We start from the raw sequence: 16,285 nt of genomic DNA on the forward strand, positions 1-16,285 counted from the left end.
CCCCTGAGGTACTCCATTAGTGACTGGCCTCCAGCTAGTCTTAATGCCCCTGATCACAAACCTCTGACCACAGCACTTCAGCCAGTTTTCAGTCCACCTTACTGTCCATTTACCTAACCCATAATTGATCAGTTGTCGATAAGGATGTTGCAAGAGACAGTGTCAAAATCCTTGCTAAAGTCAAGATAAACAATACCTACTGCTTTCCCCCCTATCTATTGAGCCTTCTGTTATAAAATGATTAGCTATGAGGTTGGTCAAGCATAATTTCCCATTCACAAATCCATGCTGACTGCTTGTTATGGGTTTGTGTGGCACAGGTTTTTTTGGTAGCAGGGGAGGGGTCCACAGGGCTGGCTCCTGGGAGAAGCTGCTGGAAGCTGCCCCGGCTTGGAGCCGGACCCGCCTCTGGCCCACGCCGAGCCCCTCAGCAATGGCGGTAGCGCCTCTGGGAGAAGAGATTTCAGAAGGGGAACGCCCCGTGAGGGAGTCAGGGGAGCGGGATGTGAGAGGAACCCCTCTGCGGATCCCGAGGTCAGGGAAGGAGGAGGGGATGCCCCCACAGCCCGCAGGGAGGTGGCAGGCTGTCCCCCCCAGCCCGTGGAGGGGAGCGGGGGAGCAGATGCCCTCCTGCAGCCCGGGGAGGAGCCCACGCCAGAGGAGGTGGGTGCCCCCGAAATGGCTGTGACTCCATGGGAAAGCCCGCACTGGAGCAGTTTGTGACTGAAGGACTGCAGCCTGCAGAAAGGACTCACGTTGGAGAAGTTAGTGGAGGACTGTCTGCCGTGGGAAGGACCCCATGCTGGAGCAGGGGAAGAGTGAGGACTCCTCCCCCTGAGGAGGAAGGAGAGGCAGAGACAACATCGCAAACTGACCACAACTCCCATTCCTCGTCCCCCTGTGCCACTGTGGGGGAGGAGGTAGAGAAAACTGGGAGTGGAGTTGAGCCGGGAAAGAGGGAGGGGTGGGGGAAGGTGTTTTAAGATTTGGGTTTACTTCTCATTATCCTTGTTTTGATTTGATTTGTAGTAAATTAAATTGATTTTGTTTATTCCCCAACTTGAGTCTGTCTTTTGCCCATGACCATAAGTGGTAAGTGATCCCTCCCTGTCCTTGTCTCGACCCACAAGCATTTTTGTATTTTCTCCTCCCCATCCCACCCGGGCCGCGGAGGAGGAGTGAGAGAGCGGCTCTGTGGTGCTTTGTTACTGGCTGGGCTTAAACCGCAACACCACTCATGATCACCTTCTTGTCCTTCATATGTTTGGAACCGAGATGAGGCTGACCAGCCTATAGTTCCACGGATCCTTCTCCTCATTCTTTGTGAATGCAGGGTTCACTTTTGCTTTGTTCTAGTGATCAAGAACCTCTTGTACTTTGCTACTTGTGTAGCATTTTAAAAACACAAACAAACTTATGTATCACTATGAACATCTACCATGAGGGAAAAGTAAAAACTCAAAAACTACTTACGTGTACCAATAAAAAGCTGGGAAGGCTTTTACTGCAGTACTGACATAGAAACACATTAACTCCTGACAGTAGCTGTCTAGCCAAAATAGCACAGGACTTTGCATGTGCTGCCTCATCTTGCATTCATACTGCAACGAAACTACTTCTGATACATGACCTAGATTCAGGTAACCCTACACTACAGCAGAGACAGTCACGTCAACATTGTCACCAAAGTCATTTCAAATCAAATACAAGCATCTAATGCCCAGCTTTTACTTTTAAATATGTAGACTTCTTGAATGAGGATATATGCAGGGCTGCAGAACAGGCCAAGAGAAATGCTTACAGCAGAACCCAGCTGAACTCAAAAGTGACAGTACAGCAAGCAATAAATCTAACAGGGACTTTGGATACAGCATATTGGTCCAAAAACCAGGTTGCAAAGTCTGGGTAAGACCAAATTTCTTTGTGCAAGACAGATTCTGCAAGTAACAAAGATAATTTCTTAAATCTTCTGAAAGCATATAGAGGTTAACTCCAGAAAAAAGGAATTTAGCTAAATAATGATGCTAGGTACTACAGATTATTTTGTGACATTCAAATACTGTAAAGTGTGAAAAGCATATAGCCAAGAGTTGATTTTACTACAGTACAAATCATTTGTTTAATTATACATGCATTCATTTGGTCTGGCACACACTGGAGCACTAGGCAAGCTTACTGTACTTAATAGTTGTTTTTTTCATTACTCAAAAATGGATAAATAATTAAAAGTATTTGAGGTGTGTATGTCTATTACTACTGATTCTACTAAAGTATCTAAATTTCCTTGCAGAACCAGATCTGCATCACTTCACTTAGGCAAACTACAAACAAAACAAAAAACACAGTCCCAAAAATATTACCATCAAAGCATAGAACAGCAGAAAACAGCTGTTGCTTAGGCAACTTCACTTTTTTTTTGCAAAACAACCAATTAGGAAAATGACCCGTCAGTTATCACATTCCAGGATGAGTGCTGGTAACTTCTTAAGCTGCTCTACCCTAATCACTTCAGGTGCCCACCAAAGCTGCTCTATCACTCCCCTCCTCAGCTGGACAGGGGAGAGAAAATATAACAAAAGGCTCATGGATCAAGATAAGGACAGGGAGAGATCATTCACCTATTAGCATCACAGGCAAAACAGACTCAACTTGGGGAAAACTACCTTGGGTTTATTACCAATCAAATCAGAGTAGGGTAATGAGAAAGAAAACCAAATCTTAAAACACCTTCCCCCCCCACCCCTCCCTTATTCTTGGACTTAACTTCGCTCCTGATTTTCTCTCTACCTCCTCCCCCACAATGGCACAGGGGGACGGGGAATCAGGTTGGGGTCAGTTCATCACTCGTTGTCTCTGCCACTCCTTCCTCCTCAGGGGGAGGACTCCTCACTTGCCCCCTGCTCCAGCATGGGGTCTCTCCCACGGAAGAGAGTCCTCCACAAACTTCTCCAACGTGAGTCCTTCCCACGGGCTGCAGTTCTTCACAAACTGCTCCAGTGTGGGTCCCTTCCCCAGGCTGCAGTCCTTCAGGCACAGACTGCTCCAGCGTGGGTCCCCCGCGGGGTCACAAGTCCTGCCAGCAAACCTGCTCCAGCGTGGGCTCCTGTCTCCATGGGGCCACAGGTCCTGCCAGGACCCTGCTCCAGCACTGGCTTCCCATGGGGTCACAGCCACCTTCGGGCATCCCCCTACTCCGGCGTGGGGTCCTCTCTCCCCTGGCTGCAGGTGGAGATCTGCTCCACTGTGGACCTCCCTGGGCTGCAGGGGACAGCCTGCCTCACCATGGTCTTCCCCATGGGCTGCAGGGGAATCTCTGCTCTGGTGCCTGGAGCACCTCCTCCCCTCCTTCTGCACTGACCTGGGGGTCTGCGGGGCTGTTGCTCTCACATCTTCTCACTCCTCTCTCTGCCTGCAGTTTCTGTCACGCAGCAACTTTTTTCCCTTCTTAAAATACGTTCTCTCAGAGGCACAACCACTGTCACTGATGGGCTCGGCCTTGGGCAGCGGTAGGTCCATCTTGGAGAGGGCTGGTATTGGCTCTGTTGGACATGGGGGAAGCTTCTAGCAGCTCCTCACACAAGCCACCCCTGTAGCCCCCCTGCTACCAAAACCTTGCCATGCAAACCCATACACCTTGAAAAAAAAAAAAAAAATTAAGACTATCCTTTGTTCTATGGTCAATGGTCCTCATTTTTTCATGTCATTAAATGTTGCCAAAGAGCTTCCTGCTGCTGGTTTGAAAACACAGTACAACACAAACCAACTAGGCTTGTGATCACCCTCACTTTCTTGTGCTCTTTTTGCTTCCAGGCTTAGCTCTTACTTTGGACTTATCCTTTCTTTTATTCCATGTACCTTCTAGGTTACATACTGATCCTGATCAAGCTTCTTACTCACCTGAAATATCTGTAGCTCTTCATAATTTCTTTTCGTGGTTTACTGCAATGCAAGCATATCTTGCAACTAAAGATCAATACATACATTCACAGCACTGTTGACCAAGAAGAAACCTCCACTATAGCAATGTTTCCAACTGTGGGACCTATGTCTTTCAAATAAACAGCTGCAGGACTGTTCTAATAAATACTGTATCATTCACAGATGTGTTAGTATATCATGAGATTTAGTAAGGATATGAAGGGCACTTTATAGATGTTGAGAATAGTAAATTACACCAGTCCATTAAGGCGCGCATTCTTCTTTTCTTGCTTGTGAGATGAGCGTGAGGAGGGTGAACATGTCTCCATGAGTATTGTGTTACCCATTAAAAAAATCCAGTCTTGCAAAACACTTGGTTGCTGTATCAACCTTGTGAACTACCATTTGAAGACAGAATTAATAGAATCTTACAAAATGTTGGTTGTAAAGGATGGTAGAAGACCATTTAGTCCCACACCCCACTTCAACTGGGACTACTGCCAACACTAGTCAGGTGAGACATGGCTTTTTCTAGCTGCTTCCTAAAAATCTCCATGAACCAAGATTCCACATCTCTGGGTAATCTGCTGCACCCATCATTCTAGCAGAGGCATTTTTCCTAATGTCCAATGTGAACCTCCCAAGCTGCTATATGTGACCACTGTCATTTGTTACATCCTCTGGTACCGTCAAGAATTCCAGTACTGTGATGTTTGCCCTTCAAACACTTTTAGGCTGCTATTTGATCATTCCTAAACCTCCTCGTCACCAGACTAAACAAAGTCAACTCAGCTTCTCCTTATAATTCATGTACAGGCACAGTCCTATAGTAGATTGATGGGATTACATATGACAGCTTTTATCTATCTTTGAAATTATTCCTGCTGAAGATTTTAAATAGTAGAGTGTTACGACCCTGTAATTTCATCACGAAACCCATATAAACTCCTTTGCAAGCAGGAGTTGCAGAAGTGTTCTTCTCATGCATTTAGACATAAAGTTTCCATTTCTATTAAATTGCTAAAGTTTTAGCAATTTAAAATCTCCTTGTAGCCTACTATGAGCATGTTGCATCAAATACTTTAACATTTTAACTAAATATGTTCTCTTTTTTGTCTAGTACAATTAATACTAGAAAGCACCAATGAAACAGAATAGGACAAAATGAGGATCTAAGTTGCAGATAAAATATTTGTTTAGTCCAGAACAGTCCAATTACAATATACATGTTATGTCCATTTAAAAAAAAAGGATACAGATTAAAATATCTATGCAGACATAATCCACAGTGAAATGACCTTTTCTGAGGACTAGCTAATTTAAAAGTCACAAGCAGATATGAATAGCTGCCAAAAAGTGTGTGGGGCATTAACAACCAAACAATGGTCTGTAACCTTCAACTGCATGCTCTTTTCATATGTTTCTATCTAAGTTTTGCTCCCCTGATAAAGCTCGACTGACATATGCCAAAAATAAAATACTGCTGTAAGAATTCACACAATGAAGGTAGAGGAAAACCTACAACTAACTAATACTCTCCCTTCTTAGGAGCAAGATGAAGCAAAAACAAATCACAGATTCACAGAAATAAATAACAGAGAAGACCTATTTGGTCATCTGTCTGTTCACTGCCAGTGCTTGTTTTTCAAGTTGTAAGGTTTGATTTATTTTATCTATTTTAAAGGAACTTCCAAAAAGGCAACTCAGAGGCAATTGGTGACAAAATGTACTAGGAACAGCCCCTCCATTTTCGCAAAAGCAAAATGGAAGTAAGTTACCAGTCGTTAAACATACATGCCCAAGTTAACATAAGAATGTGCAAAAGATACCTTTTTGCATAAATGTAGGATTCAGTATCCCTGTTAAAGTAGCTGATGTTTAACTAGCTTTTTTTGCAACATTTTCTTTTCCCATATTTAAAAAAAAAAGCATAGAAAGGATTGTGTTTGCTGTGATACTGAAGACTGTTCCACTTACATAGATGCACAGCATATATCAAAAGAAATTTCAAATTTCTCAGTAATTGCTCCTAGAAAGCACGATTTATAAAAAGCTAACCTAATTGCTCTTTAGCTTCAAATGGAGAAGGGTATGCCACAGAGGTGCATTTTTTAAAATCCCAATGAGATGTATAGTAATAAAAACATGGAAGGTTATTGACATTCAGAAGTATCCTCTAACCAGCTACATAACAGTTACACTGCAATATTTTTTTTACATTTATTGCTCTTCAACAAAGTTCAATCATATGTAAGTAAGCAGAGATACAATGAAAGCTATTTTTCCTATTTTGATTTACACTAAAAAGCAATAAAACATGAAACTGTTCCTATGTGATAAAAATTACAAGTTGTTTTTTTTTTTTAAATTAGAATAAAATGTCAGGTTTTGAGTACTGATACCTCGAGCAGTAGAACACCATAGGAAATAAAAAGAACGCTAACTATATCTGCATCGTAATTCCGGTGCAGTGCTGTCATGACAGAACCTCACCGCTTCCATTTCTAACTCATCCAGCATCATTTCAGTGATCTTAATGCAAAGCTGTATGTGTTCAAAAACAGAGTTTCATTACTGACATTCAATATTTAAGTAAATTTCTACCCTTAGAGATACTAAAAATTCAACTAAATAAATACCTGAGCAACCCAATCTAACCAGATCTGCATTGAGCAGGGGCTAGATTAAATGATCTCCAGAGGTTCACTCCAAGCTAAATTATTCAATGATTCTAAGCCAAGGCATCTCCCTCTAACTATATGGTCTTTGTCCTCCTGCATGCTACCATAGTAAGAAAACTCTCTCAAACAATACAAAGTGGTAAAAAGCAATCATGTGTGTAAGAAAGAGACCAGATCTATGCTTAACCTGAAGAACATCAGAAAAGTATTTTTTCTTAGTCTTCATCCCCAAACACATTTGAAGAAAGCAGAAAGCTTCTATATACTGCATACTACTAGGAGAGAGGCAGGCTATTTTAACTGTGTCGTTGAACACTCTTAATGGTTCACATTTTCAGCTCTCTCTTTAGGTCCATTAAAAGAAGAAAATAGGACTTCATTAATCAATAACAGTGATGGAGAAATCTCCCCAAAATATCATAGAGCACAAAGTATTTGCAACAAGGAAGGTCCATACTCTGAGCAGTGTAATTTGGAATCTGTTTTGGTCATAAAGAAACTTAACAACTTCGCCTTTACTATAAAGAAAAAATAGCTTTTGTAAAAGCTACAAATACTTTCTTGTTACTTAGAAGAAATACAAGCTCTATAAATTACGTTTCATGTCATTCATAAAGCTTTTGTTAAGTTTAAGGTATACTTTCAGAGTTTTTTTTCCAGTCAAAGCCAATTGCACAGATGAGGCATCTGAAAAAAGACTGTAGCTAAAACATTCTAATAATACAATTGTGTTATCTGTGTGAAAGAATACACTCATGCTTTCAGTTTATGCTACCTGAGATGATTAAGCAGAGGTTGTAGTCTCTCATCAGACTGTATGGAAGGCAGCGATCGTGCTGTCAGCTAAAAGAAAACAAAGGTTCAATTAATAAAATATTAGCTTCAAAACAACTGATAGCACAAAGCAGGAATGATGTAAGAAATTACCCTGCGTTGCTACTTTACACAGCATTGGATAGGACATACTTTCTCCCATTAGAAGTAACTAAGCACAACTCTCCAGAACCTGAAGTTAGCAGAAATATTTACAAGTTAATGAAGTTAAACACTGAAAAGTAATTTTTCTAAAATTATAATGTTATTTGAATTAAATAGCAAGATATCATTGAAAGTGCTATACTTTTTTCCAAACATATTTGAACTAGAAGTCATATTCTACCTAGACAGCCTTCTCGCAATCACATAATGTAAATATAGTCCATTAAGTCACATTATATACAATTTACATTTGTATAGAAAAATTTGCATAACATTTAGCACTATATGACTTTTATACAGACATGCCCCTGTGTACACTGTTTTAAATGGGCATAACCTGTATTTTGTAATTTTACTGTTCTAAACTAAATCCATACTTCTTTCTTGTTACTTTCATATGACTAGTTAAAACATCAAGCTTTTTCTGAAACAATAAACCTAGTAGTCTATAAATCAACAAGTACATGTCACACTATTGCAGAATACTAGTGAATTGGTGTATTAACTAAAATAATTGGAAAAACATGTATTAAATTTGCTTAATATCAGTATATAGGTGTCTACCTTCACCTATAAAAGTTACAAGCATAGCAGTTCTGATAATGCTGACATACATCTAATACAAAATATTTAATATAACATGCATTTCATGATTCTATTGCTGCCAAGTTAGGCTGTATTTTGAAAACTACCTTCGTACAAATTTAAAATTTCAACATATTTCACCTTGTATAGATTACCATTAAGTTCCTAAGTATTTTACAGGTAACTTAAAATAGCAGGCATACAGTTATATATACTCTTTAAAAATCTTATTTAAAACAAAACAAAAACAAAAAAAAAAACCCAAACCTTTTAGCACCAACAGCGTAGCTTCACCTTGCTGGCTCCAACACACAAGTAAAGGCAAGCACTGAAGTAGGACTGACTAGTGGGCTGCAACTTCTATTTATAACCCACAAATATACCCTGCGCTCAGTGTTTGGGTACATGGGGTTTATTTGTAACCATAGGATCCATCGGCTCATAGGTAGACTGTGTGGATATGGAGGAGTTTAATATTTTCCTGAAAGATGACCCATTCCTCACATCCATCTCATAACCTTTGCTGCTAGGCAGAAGTCAGACTGGGGCCAGATTTTAAACTCGTGCCTGAAGCTAGCAATACCAACCATCGGCTAAATAAGAGGAGGTTCAAAACAGCTAGTCTGTCAAGTGAAAGTTGAAGCGACTGAACACAAGGACAGCAGGGAAGGAGGAATGGGCCATTTCAACCGTTAAGCCACTCCTGGCCTGCAGCAGCAGCTCTTCTCAGTCTCGAGTAACTCAAGCGTACTCATCCCATCCGACTGCTGCAGTAAAGGTAAGTCAGGCAGTCTTAGCAATCCGTTCATCTTTCTTTTTAAAAAGGCTGGTATCTTGGCAATTACAGCATTATCCGCATTCCCTTATTTTATGGAGCTAGACTGAGATGCGTACAGTATACTAAAAATTCAGTAAGCTCTATATTTATTCAGAAGTTTCTTTTGATAAAAAAACCTAATTTTGTTACCACTGAGTATTAAAGGCCAATACACATATTGTTCTATATTTGTGTCCTCTGCAAAGTAACCCTCTAATTTTGTTTTAAACACAATCAGAAAACCAGAAATTATTTCTGAAGAGAACTTGGAAGCTTTCTAAATACCAGCCAAGTTATTCCACTTGGCTAAAATCAGAATAGAGCCTGAATTACCTGAAATACCATCTGCTTCTCTTTCTGTTAATAACTTAACTGATACAGAAAACAATATTTATGTGCACACTTACATACATATGTATATTTTTATATGAGACAAGCATACAGTATTTTTCTCTATACAGTACTTCAAATACTACATTTATTCAGAAAAAAACAAATTTTTTCCTTGTTATAAACAGTGCATTTAAGACAAGATGACGTTTATGAAAGTCAAAGTGGACAGTGATATAAGAAGCAAAAACCAGTAAAATTCAAAACCTGCAAAAGTATTGATATTATTGTCAAAGTTTATATATACAATAAACTACATTGTTATGGAGATATTACCAATGAACAGAAATACTGTTTTAAAACTAATTTGGGAGACTTACAGAATTGAGGTAAAACCAAGAACTAGTGGTCTTGGTGTTTAACCAAGTTTTTTCTTGGTGTTGCAATGAGAGAATATGGAAGAAGTGGACTACTCTGGCTTTTTCGGGAACCACCATTAAAGGGGAAAAAAACATAAACCCTTGAAGTCACAGAAGAATCCACATGGCCAATGTTTTTCTCTTTTTTTTTTCTTAGTGTGTTGTGTTTCACCAACAATTATGGAATCTGCAAATTTTACGAGCAAAATTAATCCCCATTTTCCTCCGTTATGTTGGCTGGAAGGACAAAATAAAGTTCTCTACAGAATATGCTCTTGTGAACATAAGATCATATACCTTTCAACTCTTGGAACAAACACTTTGTTAGGGTAGTTCAAATGTTTATTTTCAGGAAGATGTGGGATTCTCATGACACTGTCCTTTTCTATCTGAAACTAAGGATAGTTTTCCTTAAACACAGTTGAGGAGACCTCAACACAGTTGAGGAGAGACCATCAAAACTTTTGAACAATTTTAAATGAAAAAGCACATTTTCCTTTAACTTACCTGGATTATAAAAGTAAAGGGTAAAATTTTAATTTTAATGTATAAAGTCTTTCCTCACAACTGTATTTTTTCTAACTGAGCCACACTGTAAATAAAATTAGCTTTTACAAAGGTGGTGGTAAATGCTAGTGTTTTCAAACAGCTAAGAATTTTATGTCCTTTTCAACAGTCTTCTTCTAAAAGAAAAAGATAATCCCAATTACAGAATCCAAACTGAGATTCTGAAGACTTTTTCCAGTCACTCTGAAATGAAATTTAGACAAATTCCTGCAAGCACAGCCTTGCCTTCATCTCCCTATGGTACTCAACACAAAGATCACCTTACCAGGAAAAAAAAAAAAAAAAAGGAGGAAAAACATGCTATTCAATATTTTAGATACATGGAAGACATCAAAATGTTGTCAAGCAAGGAGTATAGCTCCCAACTCTAGTCATGCTGAAGCAGTTTAATTTACAGAGAACATAAAACACCACAGACAAGCTATTTCCAGTCCTAAGGCCTGGATGATCAGAGGAGCGGGCAGAGTGAGCCGCAGATAGAACATGTGGACACCTCAGAGTTGAACTGAGATGGTGAAAGCTGGGGTGAGTGATGTAGACGATTAAGGCAAATTAAGCACCATGTTATCAACATCACACATTTAAAATTGAGAAAGGAGGAAGAATACTTAAGAATATGAGGAAAAGGAATGAATAAACTGAAATCTGAGACGACATCGTCAGTCAAACTCCATACTAGCTTTAGTACCAGAGTCACCAGCTGTCTTTGCTGCAATTCAGACTGCCAACAGTAAAAAAAAAAAAAAAAAGGCGCACAAGCATTGGAGGGAAAAATCAAACCAGAATCTTCATACATTTGAAGTAACCAGAATTTCCAAAACCAAGCTTTCTAAAGTTTTGACAAAATTCAGTAATATTGTTAAGCAATCTTGCAGAAGAAGAGCAAGAAGCTGAGTTCTTCTTTTCTATTGAGCTCTACGCAACAATCACATCTCTAGTGTTCACTATGCTGAGATTGAAGCAAACAAACAGGACATTTTCATATAGCATGAAGAAGGTAACATTTTGAGAATGCAGAAAGCACATGATTATTGGAAAACTACATGAATATTAGAATTATTTAAAATCTGGCATTGGTACTTCAAGTAATAATGAAGGTAAAACTCATGACAACTCATAGGCTGATGTCTAAGAATTGGTCTGGTTTTCTTCCACCCAACAAAAAGTTAACTTGACACAAAGCCTGAAGTTAAGTAGCAGCTCCACATGCTATCAGGAAGGAAATGACATTTTTATACATGGCAATTAAGAACAAGATTATCATGGCTCAATTAACTTGTCTCAATTTTTTTAGGAGTGTGTGAATTTCTTGATTTTGAGGTTACCATGTGAGAGCTATTTGCTCTCTAAGTGTTTTTCTGCACAAAAAAGAAAATTTTTATTTTCACAAAGAGTACTTTCTGAATGAGATGTCCTAACTAGCTGTATTGCACAAGAAAATTTTAATATGCTGTCAGATCATTTGATGAATACATTTTAAAAAAAAAAAAAAATCACATTAAGTTGGATGTCATTGAGAAAAAGTACATGGAAGGCTCAGGAGCAAAGCACAGAAAGAAGAGTTTTGTGGCAAAGGTTACTTTTAGCTGAGGCAGGCTACTGAATTACTCCAGGCTCTTTCCACAATTTGGGGGGGGAAGTTCCTTTAGAAGGGTGCATTAGAGAATCTAAAATGTAAATTATTACCAAGAGTATTTCCTTATCAACTGCTAAGTACTCCTAGAACAACAAGGAGTGTCTGAAGGCATGCTGTCCAGATGCACATCTGCAGCCTGCGATTTGCCTCTACACAATTTGTCAAGCCCATCGGGGTTGTTTTAATATCCCAGAACTACCTGTGCGGGCATTCATGCTACTTCTTTCATATTTTAACAAACATTGTACAAGCAGGCTTAGCGTGCTTTTGCCTCCTCAGTTCTTTTAAAACCCAGATAGGCAGGATTACATCATACGGGACTCATATTTAAAAGGGAGGGTGACTGCACTGTGAATATGTCTAGGGACAGGGTATCTCAGAGAATGCTCAGTCCTTGGAAAGTTACCTTGCTTTTTCCCCCAAGAAATTCCTCCTTCATAATTCCAAGCTTTATAACCAAATCTACTTGAAGGAGGCTTGCGGAGACTTTTTAGCTCTATTGAGTGCTAAACGCACCTCCGAAATACATAGTACGTTTAAAGGTGAGCCCACAGTTCCCAGCAGGCACTCTGCAGTTCTTGGAAATACAGGCACTGCTCTACAAGGACTACCTAAATTATTTAACCTGTATCTCCATTGGCAGTTCCAGAACAAACATCACCTCCATACGTGCTCCACTGTGTGGACTGTAACAAGGTCTGGATTAAGACCAGACATAGGTTTGGGAGCCTTCTGTGGCATAGGTGAAAAGATTTTCCTAGAATGTTTTTCTCTGTTTATTTCTGCTATGACAGTTACACCAGTGACAAAGGGTGTGAGGGAATGGCTCTAATCCAAATGCAAAGATGAAATAAGGTTAAAGTAGGAATTGATCAAGGCAGCCATAAAAACTAAAGACAAGGCTTTAACAAAAACACCCAAAACCAACAAACAGAAAAAAGACAGTTACCTTTGCCATCTGCAAAAGTCTACCATCACCTACAACCATATAACATCATGCTCAGCAATAAAACTGAGGGGCAGTTTTTCCAAAGTAGCCATTGCTCAGGGCCTGGCTGGGCATTGGTCTGCTGGTGGTGAGCATCACTTGTGTTTTTTTCCCTTTTTTCCCCTTTCACTTAATAAACTGTCTTTACCTCAGCCCATGAGTTTTCTCATTTTTGCCCTTCCTGAATCTCTCTCGCTTCCCTCAGGGAAGGGAGCCAGCCTGGGTCAATCCACCACATACATACATAAATTCATTTCACACCAATAAGAAGCTGATTAAACATGGATTTCACAGTATTTTGAAAGCTTAGTTGTTTATCTTATAGGAGTCCAAAAAGAGCTGCTACTCGTTTGTACAAAATCTACTAAAGGTTGTTCTTTACCACTTCCTTTTACCTTTGACACTCAACAGCAAATCTTCCCTATTAACAGAGGCAAATTTTAAAAAAAAAAAAAGAAAAATTATATTCCAAACTTTGGAAAAAAAAAATAACGTGTTTAACTAGAAACTAAGATACAAAGGGTCAAAATCCACTATAAATAAAGTATTTTATATCCCTTTAAAAACCAGAAAGTTGATCCCATGTGGACAGAAAAAAACTGAACTTCAACCCCCACTCCTGTTTCCCCAGTAATCTAGGGACCTGACCTGAAGAAGCCACCTCCAAAAGTAAGAAGTATAATCACCATATGCATTTGAAATGGTACTAACAAATTATACTATTTTTAATTATCAAATTTGATGTACTAATTTAGAGCACATTTTTGATACCTCCCAAAAAGGTCAAAGAAAAATGCAGGAAGACTGTGCTTACAATACGTAGTATTACACATCAGCTAATTTTTCCCTACAATTGCACATCTCCCTACAATTTTCCTGTACAACCATTTTAACACTTCACCACTCCATTACTGGGCTTCATCTTTTAAGTTGGAGAGATCACATCCAGGTTAGTTGCTTATCCATTTTACTTTTAGTTGCTCCAATTAAACAAATTGGTGCCAAAACTAGTTTTAAACACTACAGGGGACAACACTGACAAGATAATTATACGGTCTTTAATACTATCCGCAAATGTTTTATACCATTAGTATAATAATTTCTAAGCCTTGGTGAAAATCAGTCAACAAAGGTTCATAAGACCTGTTCTCCACCCACAGAAATTTAAAATTAATAAATTAAGTAGACTTGAAGCAATTACACTATTAACAGTAGCAAGAAGTAACAGGACACTGTGACAACAAAGCACACAGATGAAAAAAGAAAAGCAGAAGAGTATGGAAAGTGTTTACCTTCTAAAATTTCATTGCTCAATTCCAAATCTTTCCAACTTTGTAGCAGCAGTAACAAAACCAGTAGAATAAGTGAAGTAAAAACCTTTATGACAAGTGTATTGTATGCTGATTTTACGGATTTAGAAACAACACTCCTATATTCCATACTCTAACTCTTCAGCTAAATGTCATGAACGCAATCGTGAAAAACACCTACAGCAAATTTCTTTAACAGTGATTTTGATGCAGCATAGAATAACTAAAGTTGCTAGGCTTTTGTTAGATTTCGATTAGATAACTAGCAAGCAAATTTTAGAAAGTAATAAGAAAGAGAAATTAGAAATGAAACCATTGGAGGGAAAACAAACCCCTACACGTTTTGAATTTTACACCACACAGGTTACAGACAACATTTTTATGAGGATTAAATTTACACTGTGAAGGCTCTTGCATCTTCCCATTATATGTATTGATGAACAGAAAAATAAAGGATTAGATAGCTAAAACTTTAAGTATAGAGAGGAAATTAATTCTATTTAGAAAGCAAAGAAGCAAACCATGGATTGGTGTATTCTTTTACTGTATTCTGTACTCTTTAGTTCGTTCTCCCACAAACAACTGTTTGTTCCTATGATGCACTTCAATGCCTTTAGCACTACAGGCAACTGCATCCTGCATTTCTGTTTCCCAGTTGTTATGATCAGAAAAGAGAGAGTATAAAGAAAATCAAAATTAGTTTGGACATCAGAACTTCAATTTCAGCCTTCCAAGTGAAAGCTTTAGATGGTTCTTTATTGCTTTAGTGCAATTTAACAAATATTTTTAGGAAGAGAGGAAAGAAACATTGTCTGTGTAATGTCAATAATTTGACATATTCAGAGTGAACACATCACTAAAATCCTTCCTGAATAATGCTGTATGGATTTAAAAAAAAAAAAACAAAACAAAACCAACAACTTAGCTCAGACATTAAATTATTACAGTTAGGATCTTAAAAGTTTAAAGAGAGAATCTATTTTAGCCTCTTATTGCTGCCTAAGGAATAAGTCTTAACTTACATTTTTTCTAATTCATTTGGATTTGTAATATGCCACTTCACAGAATGTGCCTTTCTTGTTAAAATGTCTTAATTGTGACCTTTGCTGTTTGTTAGCTCATCTTAAAAACGTTTCCTAGTCACTGTTGCCCTGAAACATTTAGTTAGATAATTCTTCCCTGTCTGCTCTGAAAAGGACACAATACTTATGTGATGGTTCAGAAAAGCATTAGTTATCAGCCCAAAGCTTACAGATTGGCCTCGTGTGCTGTCTAAAAGGAAAACAAAGGCATGAAAGTTTAGATTGTTTGCTAGAACTGCTTTTGATTAGTATGAATTGCAGTATTACAAACTTATTGCCAAAGTTATACAAGACAGATTTTTCGACTGAGGTTGGAGCAGAGAAGAGAAAAAGATATTAAACTTGTGGGCTATTTCTAAACAACCTGTAATGGACATTCTAAAAAAAAAAAAAAAAAAACAAAACACCACACCAAAAACAACTATTATCCAGCAGGCTTAAACATACCAGTAACTTACATCTCTACTGTATTTTCCCATAGATCTGTGAAACAAAATAAATAAAGTGGAAATCTTGATCCTAACATAAAATTGACAGCTTTGCTTCTGTAGACAATAGCAATTATACCATAGCTTAATCAGTGTCAACAAGTGAGTAGAAAATGAATACATAAACTAGACAAAAATAAGAGAGACATGGTTCTATGCACGTAGACTTCACAGGAGCCTTCTCAAGGTGACATGATGCCACCATATTTCTGTAAGGTAACATTAAGATTACCCTAATTTTAACAGTGAAAGGTGCTAACTTTGCATCCTGCTGGAAGTTTTAATGTAACAGTGACTTTTTGCTATAATGCTCCTGTGATCAGTCAGAAACAAACTTAGCTTAGATATGAGCTAAAGCAGGATCTGACCTGCTGACCAGTAAGACAGAGGAAGATGAAACTCCTTTCACTTGTGGTATACATGCAAACCACAGCTTTTCCTGAAATTCTTAAAACCTGCTTTTAAAGGTCCCAATATGAACAGTTC

At 38.4% G+C, this 16,285-nt stretch overlaps 1 protein-coding gene across 1 annotated transcript in view; it reads right to left on the reverse strand.

Annotated features, from left to right (window-relative positions):
* Positions 1-16,285, reverse strand: part of PRIM2 (primase, DNA, polypeptide 2 (58kDa)) — a 131,849-nt gene that overhangs the window by 48,736 nt on the left and 66,828 nt on the right. Inside the window, exon 7 of the mRNA XM_010565804.1 lies at positions 7,375-7,442. Within this exon, the coding sequence (XP_010564106.1) occupies positions 7,375-7,442 (68 nt within the window). The remainder of the gene's footprint in view (positions 1-7,374; positions 7,443-16,285) is intronic.

This window comes from Haliaeetus leucocephalus, unplaced genomic scaffold (assembly GCF_000737465.1).
Source record: "Haliaeetus leucocephalus isolate CR32 unplaced genomic scaffold, Haliaeetus_leucocephalus-4.0 Scaffold195, whole genome shotgun sequence".
NCBI lineage: Eukaryota > Metazoa > Chordata > Aves > Accipitriformes > Accipitridae > Haliaeetus > Haliaeetus leucocephalus.